A 12,141-nucleotide genomic window follows, 5' to 3' on the forward strand; every position below is an offset into this window, starting at 1 on the left:
GACTGTAAAATAGAGTTAATGCTACCTACCAGGCAGCCGTTGTGAATGTTGTCTGCACACAGCAGGTGCTCAATAAACAGTAACTATTACTACTTTTGCTATGGTCATTATTCACATCATACAGGATGAGCAGTGATTGTTTCTAGAAACATTTAATCTTGACATTCTCTATTTTTATAGAGTTGTGTTAGCACAAATATACAGAGACTTCATGCTAAAAGGAAAAAATATTGAATAATTGCTTTGAGAAAAAACATAACATGCCATTCCCTAAGGATAGCATGTGCGAGGTATATTAATTTTATGTATATATTTTTATAAGTAGGTCGTGAGGATGTTGAGTATCCTTAATTTGGGAAAGTATTTTGAAGTACCACTGTCTGTCAGGTATTAATTTTATGCCAGATAATTATGTTTTCTGCCTTTATGTTTATCTTATGCAAACACTAGTGTATTTTACATTGCTGTCTCCATGCACAGAAATATATGCTGTGTGCATAGCTATATGTGCAAAAAAATAAGAAGTATTCTTTCTGTTATAGGTGATGGAGACCACCTCATCTGTTGCAGTAGGAAGATGTTTATTGTGCATGTTACTTACATCAAGACCAGGCTCTCCATCTTTCCCCTGCCAAAGAACCACAGTAGCTACATTAGTGTTCCTAAGTCTCATGAACAGGTAGGTCATTGCTTTACTGAAGGCTGCCGGGACATGCAACACTCATGCTAGAAATTTCAGAAATGTGAAAAAGATTATCCATCAGTAAAACAAATTTCTTTAATTAAATCAAGTGCAGTGACTGTTAGTGTTGCAGTTGAGGATCGTGAGAAGTTTTGATTATGTATTGGGTTCAATAGACTCCTCTTTTGCTGGAGTTTAATGCTTGGCATCCAAGATATCAGTCCAGGAGTTACGTTGAAAGCAAACATGCAGTTTAGTGGATTTAAAATCGCACCAGCACGGACAGAGGACGTGAATCAACGCTGCTTTAGTCTGATAACTTTGTAGTTAGCTCATAAATGAGTAAAGAATGTGAAACCGCTTATTGTTAAATATAATTTGGCCAGATGTGGACCTTGTGGATAAATATGAAATGTGTGAAGTTTGAAACTTAAAAACTGGTTTTAAGTAAGCTTTGTAAAGGACTGACCCCCAAAGATACTAGAAGTCACGAGATCATTGAGCAAAGATGATAAACTTCCCCCAGGGTGCAGATTGTCACGGTGGTGACTCTACTGTGTCATACCACAGACCCACCCAAAGTTCCTGAGAGGCTGCTTTGATTCTGTCAATTAGATTTTGAAACATATTTTGAGATCGGCATTTTTTTTTAAACACTGAAGTCATCATGGTGTAAGTTCATTATTTCAGTTGACAAAAAGTACGTGGAAGGTACAGGAAGGCTAACTTTGATACGCATGCTTCTAGTGCAGTCCTACCCTACCCTACCGAATCAATCGTAATTATTCCCAAGATAAAGTTTCTGAAGTGCACCTTCAGCCTCAATGTGAATTCTGAGTGATTGGGGATCTTCAGAAGACAGAACACCATCATCATCCTGTGTTCTGAAGACCATTTGTCATCACAGTCATTTTGAAAAGTCAGAAACATCAAGTCATCATGAATTTCAATTTAAGAAATGATTTTTCCTAGCAAGAGTCCTTTCGGTAAACAGCCCGTGAGAACAGGCAGAGTCTGAAGAAGGTTGTTTGGAATGAAGCTTCCGCACCCAGTTTTGGATACAGGGACCTTCCGAGACTGTGCCCGCCATGGGCGTCCAGTCAGCTGGTGGAGGGGGGGTGACAGCCTGAACCTGAACTACTCGGTGCGGGACACAGCGCGGCCGGCAGTGTGGATAATTAGTAGGCTGTTCTCTGCTCCTCTAGCGTGATTAGTCTGCCCCACGTGGGAAGGGTCAACCGTGTCAGTGACGGTCATCTGTGCATGCTGAAGGTGGGGACCGTGCGTGTGACCATGAACTCACGGGCAGGCCGTAGGGCCCTCTGGGTCCGGGCTCTCCCATCGCTCCTTTTTCACCCTAAAATGGAAAGTAGAAAGTTCAAATCACACACGCATGCCTACATCCGCACACTTTCTCCTATGGCCTGTGTGTAAGGCCTCCATTTTAAGGACCATTCTGTCAAAATCCCGAAGATTCTGGCCATCGGAGCGTCGCCGACAGCGATGGGGTGAACGTAACCCACAGCGGCATCTTCCGCCAAGTCCCCTTTGAGGGAAGGGCGGTCAGAGCCCGCGGCTGCCCATCCAGCAAAAGCATCTGCGTATCTCGGATGCTGCACTTGGGTTTCTTTGGAATTTAGTTTGCAGCGTTTATTTGTCCCTAATTAAGTTAGTACTTTTTAAAAAATGTGAGAACAAGATGCTTTTTCCCCCGGAACGCTAATTAAAGACGGAAAAACAAAAAAAAGATACTTTTTTCTCCTATGAAGTATCTCTTCTTCAGAGAAGCCCTTCCTCGACTGTCCCCTCCCTTCCCAGCTGTGTCACTTCAGGGCCCGCACGTACCAGGGAAACAGGGAGCTAGGAACCTGCCACCCACACTAGAACTGTCACTTAAAGCCAAAAGTATCCTTTGGCTCCAGCCTGAATACTTCTAGGAATGAAATATTAATATTAACACAGGCATCTGAATGTGCACCTTCTTTCCCTGGATTAAGTAATTCCAAAAGAATTTCTGAATCTCTCAAACGTGACACTCTCTGTAGACTCCCAAAGCACTTCCAAGGCCAAACGAAGAACTCAGGTGAGGGCAAGGAGCACCGGGTACTTGGAGGGCTGAACAGTATGCTGGTACTCATATATTTGCCAATTCTTGAATAACACTGCCTGTCAAATGCATGGTTTCTTTTAGGCCATTCTGATTTCATTCAGGCTCTTTAACTTGCATGTCTACACTGAGCTATTATTCCAGAACGCCTCTTTTTGCTGATTGCTACTTCTTTAAAACTTTGAAACTTTTTCAAGAGAGTCCAGATGGCGCCTCAATCAATTAACTTTGAGAACCACACTCCAGTTTAGCGCTCTGGGTGAGGGGCGCTTGGAGAGTCCTGACACACGATCCAGTGGAGACAGTCAGCGTGCTGAGTAGATACAAGTGTAGCACTTTGCACCCCACGCCACCTGACTTAAACCATGCCTGCAAAAATTCTTCGCGATTTCATTTGCTCTTCTGGTTCATTCTGCCCCAGCCCTGAGACCGGATACTCTTGTGACACTGCGGAGCTATCGGAAGTAGCAGCTGATTTACCAAACGGTGAACCCTCTTGAGCCCCGGGGCGTTTTGCCAAAAGACCGCCTGAGATTTGCTGCTCCAATTTTAGTACATGGGCCGAATGTCTTCGTACAATGCTTGAGAGCGGATCTGCGTCAGCAGCATCGAGGCTCTCAGCTTTTAAACATTTTTAATTAAGAGGATCTTCAGAAGTTGTTGGTTTGATCTTAGAAATAAGACAAGTGCAGATTCAAATTAGGTAATCCTTTGGAATTCCTCTGTTTATGGAAGTCTTCATCATTGTATGCACAGCCTGTACTATTTGTCTTCACTTTGGCCTCGTTCTCTGGTTATTTCTCGCATAGATTTTTTTTTCTCTGCAATTGGATTATAAACTCTTATAGGTCAGGGAAAATATCTGCTTCCTTTGCAGCACTGAGTATTTATTTTTCAGTATTAAAGAAAGGCTAGGGGGTGAATAATTGGTTACAATGGTATTATCCAACATACTGGAGCAAATGAGCCACACAGGCTTTACCTAAGAGGGAGGAGAGTGTTTCCAGTTCACACCAGAAGTAATATCATGCTTTGCACATAGTAGCATTTCAGATATATTTGCTGCATCAATGAATTCACTTTATAGAACACAGAATTATGGAAATGGAAGGCACGCCAAAGAAACCACTACTGGCCCTCTTTCTTTAAAGCAAATTATCTTCGACTGATGAAAATCTATCCAGTTTTGAAAAGACCATACATTTGCACGGTGAATCATTTCAACATTTTGAAGCCCTCGCTATTAAAATGCTTTCTTTATATCCTATCCTGTATGGCGGGAAGGTTGATGACACAGTTCCATTCAGACACACACAAACACTTCTGCATTTTCCAAGGTGAGGAAAAAAAAAAAAAGCAGGAGGAAAACAGAGAGGGAGAGAAGGTCTGAAAGGATGAGCAGCTGCTGATACTGCACTCCATTTTTTTGTGTCAGATATTTGTCTTCCCTTCTGAATGTCTTTTTTTTTTTTTTCTCCCAAGGATATGGAAACATGGCCTAGTATTAGAGAGGTTAGTGAAAGGTTTTTATTTTATAATGAACTGAAATTATTTCCTTATGGTTAAAGAAAAACAGCTATTCTTTAGCTTTTTTTTAAAAAAAGGAAGCATGTGTAACTATGAGGAGAATACTAAGGTTTTGTAATTTCCTTTGGAAAAAAGTTGTAACTTTGAATGAATACAGTAGCTTTATATATAAAAGATTATCAACCTGAATATAGAGTCCTGGAAATTTTAAGGCCATTGACTTCAGCTTTCTGGATGAAGGCCAAATGAAAATATCTTCCTTATGGGTTAAGGAAGAATAATCTGAACTATTTATTTTAGCTATGTAAATCTATGCATTGTTTTTATTAAAGCAGCCGTATTCTATTTTATACTCTGTGGTTTTCTTCTCTCAATGTTAGGATTCTGAATAGAACTTACAATGATATCTATTTTCACTTAATATTAGCTAGCCCTTTATTTCTTCTGGAAAATGGACAGTTCAAGTTCAACTAACATGGAAAAGCCACGCTCCGCGTTTTTTCTTTAGGACACAGCTTAATGACTTCTGGGGCAACTTACTCTTTCTCCTTTGGGACCTGCAGGGCCATGGGGTCCCATAGGGCCATCTGTACCCTAAGGAAAGACAAAAATAAGATAACATGAGACATAACACAAAGGCTCCAAGAGTCGCAGTTATAATTTGTCCTGGACTTTTCCTGGGTGAATGATACCTTAGGACATCAGTAAGACAACTCGTCTCCTTTCAAAGCGCTTTACACTCGGTCCTTTCAGGCCAGTGGTTTCCAGGAAACTCATGCAAAAAGGATGAATAACGCAACTGCAAATTTCAATGAAAGGTACACACTAAAAGCTGTATATCATATTTAGTTATAGACTTACTTCCGGACCAAGTAAAACATCTTCACTTGGCCCCCATAATCTTAAGAAGACAAATGTCACTGTTTTTCTCTCCTGTCACCTCTTCCTGAAGCCCCCTCTCTCTGCACACCAACTGCCACTTGTGCCCAGCCATGCTCTGAAGTCTTGCTTTTAGCTATTTAAGAGGCTTAAACAGTTACACACGTGGAAAAAAAATTATTAAACAAATGAGAACAGTGTTGAACTGTTCACACCCAACTTTCTGCAGCTCCCCTGGGAGCAGCGGGGCCCGCAGGGCAGGACTGACTCCTACGGGTTCTGCCGCAGCGGCTGAAGTCGCACACCGGGCAGCCGGGATGCTTTAACGGCATAATTCCCTTCTGGCCTCCCGGTCCGTTCACGATCAGGATTTCTGCGGGAGGGGAGGTAATATTTGAAGGAATACAGGAACACTGAGTCCGGTGAAAACGATGACTGCCTGAAGCAGGTTTTTAGAATTGAAAAGCTGGGAATTTCTTTCCGATTCTTAAAAATGTAGCAAGGACTTCAAGGATATTTGCTCATTTTCAGGAGGACCGTGATTAGATATTCAAAGAATTGATGATCATATTTGCAAATGCAGGAACTACTCCAGCACAATTTGTCTATAGTATTCTCATTTCCATTCTACTATTCTGGTTTCTTCTGTCAGAGCCTTGTGATGGAAGAGAATTCAGAGTTCCAGACTCATTCTAACGTTGGTGAATTCACCTCCACTGATCTTTTTCTTACTGTCTGAGCTCAAAGTTCACCTTCAGAAGGCTTCTAAAGTACTGAGTATCTGTGGTTGAAGTTTAAGAGACGGAGCTGCTAAGAACCAAAGAAAAGACACGAAATGACAGAAGACAGACAAGTCACTTCTATGAGCAGAGATCTGAAAGTCAGTTCCAAGGAAAAGGTGACATTTGGAGGATGGAGATAAACCTAACAGGAAAAGCAAGTTAAAATAAAGTCACATTGTTTCACTCTCTTCAGAGGGCCTCTCTCACGGCATCGCAGGGAATGTCTACTGGTTATGGAAAAATCTGTCTGGAATTTTGCAACAATGAAGCTAATGAAACTGGCCATTATCCTGGCAACTCATCCAGACTTGAACGTGGGCTTCGGACGTGGGCTCTGGCAGCGTGGGCTGCAGCCCCTCCTCCGTCCGCTGCCCCCCTTGTGTTCCAGCCCCGAGTACCCCGTCATCCCTCGATGAGAGGACACGGAGCAAAGGGGTCCGTCCAGGATTCACGGCCGCAAGACACGTCAGAGCACGACGAGGGACTGAACTCACCCGGGATCCTGGCTTTCCGTCTAAGCCAGATGCTCCCTGCGTGATTGGGTTGGTGGCAGGGTTGGTGGGGGAGGGGACACGAATGACAAGAACAGAGATTAGTACGAGGTTCTGATGACCAAATGCAACACTTCAAGCAACATAACAGGCAGTCACAGGGCTCTGGGATGGATGTCACATTGCTACACATTGTTAGTGTTTTTTAAAAGAACAAATCATGTGACAACAAACACCCCACAGATGATGGCATTTTAATGACATTTCTAAGGCGACAAATTCTTACTTAGAAATCAGGTTAATGGGATTTATAAAGTGGGCTGCAAAGTAGTTACTGGCAACAGTCAGAGGCTCCTAATTTCCACATGAAACTCTTTTTCTAAAGACTGTACTACTCCGAATATATTTCTTTAGGTTCTGAAGAAAAAATAATGGCAATCTCCTAAGAAAGGGCTCATTATAATAACCAATCAAATTTAGTACTTCAGAGGACGAAAAAAGAGCTCTGATTACACTTGTTAAAATAGTATTTATGTTCATCTCGAAGCATTTTGTCCGGAAAAAAAAATTTAAAAATAGTATTTATGGATAACAAATGTACGGTTTTAACATGCCAGGATGACTCTCCGTGGGTTTTACGTGACAAGTACTCGTTTCCTGGGCTGCTTCTGCGTTCCCACTAGTTGCCACTAGAGGGACTTCTAGGAACAGGAAAAAGCCAGGCAAAAATTGTGAGACCCATCAAAAAATAACTCTCAAACTAAATCGTTCCTGATTCCTTCAAATAATCCTTGCATCAAAGCCTGAATGGGAAATGACTTAAAATCTAATGTTGTTTTCGGGCAATGCATGCTTTTCTTTGAACTCTAGGCTACACATTAATAGTGTATGATTTTAAAAGGGCATTTCCAATGCTTGTTTCAAGAATAAGCACAATTATTTCTTTGATATGTTTTTTGTAGCTCAAGGCCCAGATATTTATTTATAGTCCTTTAAAAACATTGATTAGATCAAGAGTATTTAAAAAAAGACAATGCACTGGCCCTAAAAATTCTCTTGGCAAGGTTGCAGAACTATGTAGCCCAATTTTATGCTTCAGATGTAGTCAATAATACAAAATGGAAGGAAAAATCTATTCCAGCTGCAAACTCTACCAATAATGCTATACTATAAACATTTTGGGTATTTTTAGTTTTTTATTTTAAAATTCCTTCTGTATAATCCTATTATGATCCATACCATAACGGCAAAATACATCTTTCGTTAGCAATGACTATCATGGAAATGTGTATTGTTGTTTGTTTAATGCTAGCATAGGTAGATCTCTTAGCTACATGTTGCATAAAAATTATCAATAGCCTTAAATTTGAAATTAGGGCAAACTTTAAATAAATCAGACTGAAAGTTAAAATAAAATAGAAAATCCAAACTTTCTTTTGCCTTTCGGTGCTTTCTTCAGTCACCATTATTATAATATTTGAAAATAAATGCGGAAATGGTAAAAATTTTCTACCAATAACATTATATCTACCTAGAATGCTGAATTAATGACTCACATTTGTTATAGATACTCTATGCTTGTGGTGCATTGATCTAATTGATGTGACTTAACCTATATTCTAATATGAGTCTTATGTCAGCCATTCAATGAATAAATACATATTGAACATCTACTCCATGCCTGAGCATTTGCTATCAAGGGGAATACCTTAGTACTTATGGTAGGACCCATGGGAAAAAGGAAATAAGTGACCGTCAAGTTTTTGTTTCCTCCTACATCTCAAATATGTGTATAAACTACTTATGACTCGTGACTTTATGTCATATTTTACCAATGTAATCTATAATATTCTTTGTTGACTTTTATCTGCATTCACTGAATAGACAGCTTATTCAAAGCTTGAAATTAAAGCCTCATATTCAATAACAATTTTTAAAAATCTCTTTTTAGTTCTCGTGGAAAGAAGGCTGGCATAAAATGCACGAAGGGGAGGACATCTCTTTTTCATTAAAAATAAAAATAAAAAACAACTGCAAAATACTTCTTCCATACTATCCACTATTGCCACAAGGACCTCAGGACGGGGAGTTTTCCAAACAAACAACACAGAACATGTAGAACACGGCATGATTGATTAATGTAAGGAGCCACAGCACTGACCTCTCGATGTCAGCGATGGCCAGTGGCATCCCTGCCACCCACAGAGGGCCACAGTTTTTGGTATATATGGAAACAAAACAACCGAGGGAGGATTTTAAGCTGCACTAAATTATCAAAAGCTTTGGGGAGAAATTATGAAATAATGAGCACGATACTTTCTAAAGAGGAGGATGCTGGGGGAAGCATTGTTAGCCCTGAAAGAGGAAGGTTGGCATGTGTGTAACTGAAGAATGACGGGACATTTACAGCCTTGTTTGTCATGGGGTCTTCCTCCGACACAAGAGCAGACACCAGAGAAAACAAAACCGGGCTGAGCTCTGCTCTGTCGTGATGTTTTCTAATCACAGAAATCTCAACAGTAAGACAGCTGCTGGTAAACCAGAGTTGTTACTTAGGGTAGAAAGAAAAATCTGAGATTTGCACTGAAATGGAAAGTTTTCTTTACTTACTGGAAGACCAAGGGGTCCTCTGTCACCCTTTTGACCTGGTTCACCCTTCAATCCTTTAACACCATTTAACCCTGGTTCACCCTAAATGCAAAAGCAAATGCCAATTTTGGTTGCTATTATGGGTGTTTAAACTGTGAGAGAAGAGAGCCAGTCTCTGAAATAGTTGCAGATTCCAGTTTTAGGTAACAGCAGAGTCAGGCTAATTTGTCTTGCATCAGCTTGAAAATTAATTTTAAAAAATTTAAAAAGTTAACACACTGAAATGGACAATTAAATAATATTCTAGAAGGCAAAACTCCCAAGAAAGCGTGCTCCTTACAATCAAAATACGTAGGACTGAATTCCTGAATCTTTGAGTTCTATCTCAAGGAAATTAGTATTATATTACATTGTTATGATCAAGCAAATTAAAGACAATCAGAGTGAAGGATGCTAAAAGAGGTTCAGTAGGAAAAACCCACTCTGCTGGGATGGAAAACTGGAATATGCAGGACAGTGTTACAGACAGATATTTTAAGCCTTTAAGCATTTTGCCCAAGGGAATGAGCTAAAAATGTAGCAGCTGATGTTTGAAGTAATGCCATTTAGCAAGTCCTCAGTCACTGCTATTGCCAAGTCAGGTCCCTACAAGGATTAATCAAGAGTCGTGAACAAATCGCCAATCCCAGAAGACAACACGAAGATCAAAGAACTTAAATGTAGTTTCACTGTCTGTCTGCCCAATGTTAGAATAAAGGAGGTATGGATTTAACTCTGGGTGACGTTACAAAAGCCACGGTAAATGATAAATTCTCTTGACTCTGTTTTTTTAAAAATCAAAAAATACAGTACACCTATTTTCCATCAGTAACAGCATGTCAGAGAAAGAGAAAGTTCTGGCCTGTACACTTTTCAGGTATAGACGTTAATTTGTCAAGAAAGTCTTGAAGGACTGGAGAAAGGAGGATGAATTCAGACTCAGATGCCCTGCAGAGAGTCTTGCTGAGTGGGGACAGGGGAGGGAGGAGGTCCCGAGCAGGAGGCAGAAGGGATTTCTTTCTTTTTTTTTTTTTCACTTTGAATGAATGACCTGGGGCTTCCAGAAGGGATTTCTAACCTGGGCAGAATTCACTCAGTTTGCCTGATGGTGAAGATCAGTGTGGTGCCTGTGAAACGGGAAGCGTCCAGAGCCCCACTCAGTCCACGGTAGCCAGTAATGGGTTTATTTCTGTATTTCTGTATTTGTTTATTTTTGAGACAGGGTCTTGCTCTGTTGCCTGGGCTAGAGTGCAGTGGCATCATTGCAGCTCACAGCAACCTCAAATTTTGGGGCTTAAGTGATCCTCCTGCCTCTGGCTCCCGAGTAGCTGGGACCACACAGGTGCTCACTACCATGCCTGGCTAATTTTCTTTATTTTTTGTAGAGACAAGGTCTTGCTATATTGCCCAGGCTGGTCTTGAATTTCTGGCCTTAAGCGATCCTCCTGCCTCAGTCCCCCAAAGTGCTAGGATTACAGGTGTGAGCCACCGTGTCTGGCCTTGAGTATCTTGAATAAGTCTGCCAGGCGATTCCCCTCAATAGGAAATTCCGGGAAACACTGAGCTAGATTCATCCATGGAATCACACTAAATATCTGAACTTTCAAAGGGGTCACAGAGTAACGAACACACTGGCAAGACACAGTAAATTTTCAGGAGTGTGAAGACAGGATGTTCACAGCGCGGCCACCGTAGCAAATGCACGGTGCTGTTGTCAGGAAGGGGTGGTCACGGGAATGCCACTGAGTCAGAGTCCACATGACACTGAGGCCGAGGCTGTAAACTCGAGATCCATGGCTCTGCACGTGTGTGCACGTTCCGCACGTGGTCTTGGGAGGATGAACGGCGGGGAAGCCTTGACAGGCTCTGGGACTCTTTGGTGGGGAAATAGGAATTGATAGGAGTGGGCATTAATTGAGAAGGATGGTTTAAAAACAGTTAAATCTAGTAACAAAAGACCAAATTTCAAGACTGGACCTAAACTCTCATCCTAGATCTGTCATGAACTAGTGAAATTTGGGGCAAAGAGCCTAAACTTCCCGGGCCTATAGTTTATCATCTATAAAATCAAGCATAGATAATCAACGAGGTTCTTTTCAACTTTATAATTCCCTGAAATCTATGAAGTGATGTGGACAATTGAAGTTATGTGGACAAAATAAATCACTGCATTTCAGATAATCAAAAGGATCTTGAACATCTCCTCACCCTGTGGTGATGGCATTTCTGAATGATCCGTGGAACTAAACTTAGTCTTGGTGGCTTGGCCCCTGATCATTATGATTAGGCTGGTCTTTGGTGGCATCTTAAAACCCAGGGAGAGGTTATGAGTGGGAAGCACTGATTTAGTCAGGAGGGGGGAAAAAGGCCCAGACAGGTGAAATAACTACCATGATCATGACGCTGACAGACGAGCTCTCTCTTCTGACCCCCTGAACAGAGCTCTACCCGCAAACTCTAACCCGTGCTTCTGGGACACAAGAACCAGGTGGGCCCCTTTCTAACGTCCCAGCCTACTACGGAGGCGCTGTCGGGAGTCCTTGCACCTTCTTGCAAGCAGCCTCGAGGATGAGCTACAGAACGTCTCTGTTCAGAGCAAAGGATCAAATAGCAACAATAACATCTGATTTGGTTTTTTTTTTTTTTGAGACAGAGTCTCGCTCTGTTGTCCGGGCTAGAGTGCCATGGCATCAGCCTCGCTCACAGCAACTTCAAACTCCTGGGCTCAAGCGATCCTCCTGCCTCAGCCTCCCGAGTAGCTGGGACTATAGGCATGCGCCACCATGCCCGGCTAATTTTTCTATGTAGATTTTAGTTGGCCAGATAATTTCTTTCTATTTTTAGTAGAGACAGGGTCTTAAGAGCTCTTGCTCAGGCTGGTCTTGAACTCCTGAGCTCAAACGATCCACCTGCCTCAGCCTCCCAGAGTGCCAGGATTACAGGCGTGAGCCACCACGCCCGGCCAACATCTGACTTTGATTGGGCATTTATCAGCAACGATGCCAGGTATTTTGCTAAGTGATTTAAAATCGTACCACATTAAAC

At 41.7% G+C, this 12,141-nt stretch overlaps 1 protein-coding gene across 1 annotated transcript in view; it reads right to left on the minus strand.

Annotated features, from left to right (window-relative positions):
* COL25A1 (collagen type XXV alpha 1 chain) overlaps positions 1–12,141 on the minus strand; it is a 351,459-nt gene that overhangs the window by 11,429 nt on the left and 327,889 nt on the right. The window contains exons 31-34 of the mRNA XM_069459052.1: positions 6,472–6,507; positions 4,857–4,910; positions 1,986–2,039; positions 602–628 (exon numbers count right to left, since the gene is read on the minus strand). Of these exons, the coding sequence (XP_069315153.1) occupies positions 602–628; positions 1,986–2,039; positions 4,857–4,910; positions 6,472–6,507 (171 nt within the window). The remainder of the gene's footprint in view (positions 1–601; positions 629–1,985; positions 2,040–4,856; positions 4,911–6,471; positions 6,508–12,141) is intronic.

The sequence above is a fragment of the Eulemur rufifrons genome, chromosome 26 (genome assembly GCF_041146395.1).
Source record: "Eulemur rufifrons isolate Redbay chromosome 26, OSU_ERuf_1, whole genome shotgun sequence".
Lineage (NCBI taxonomy): Eukaryota > Metazoa > Chordata > Mammalia > Primates > Lemuridae > Eulemur > Eulemur rufifrons.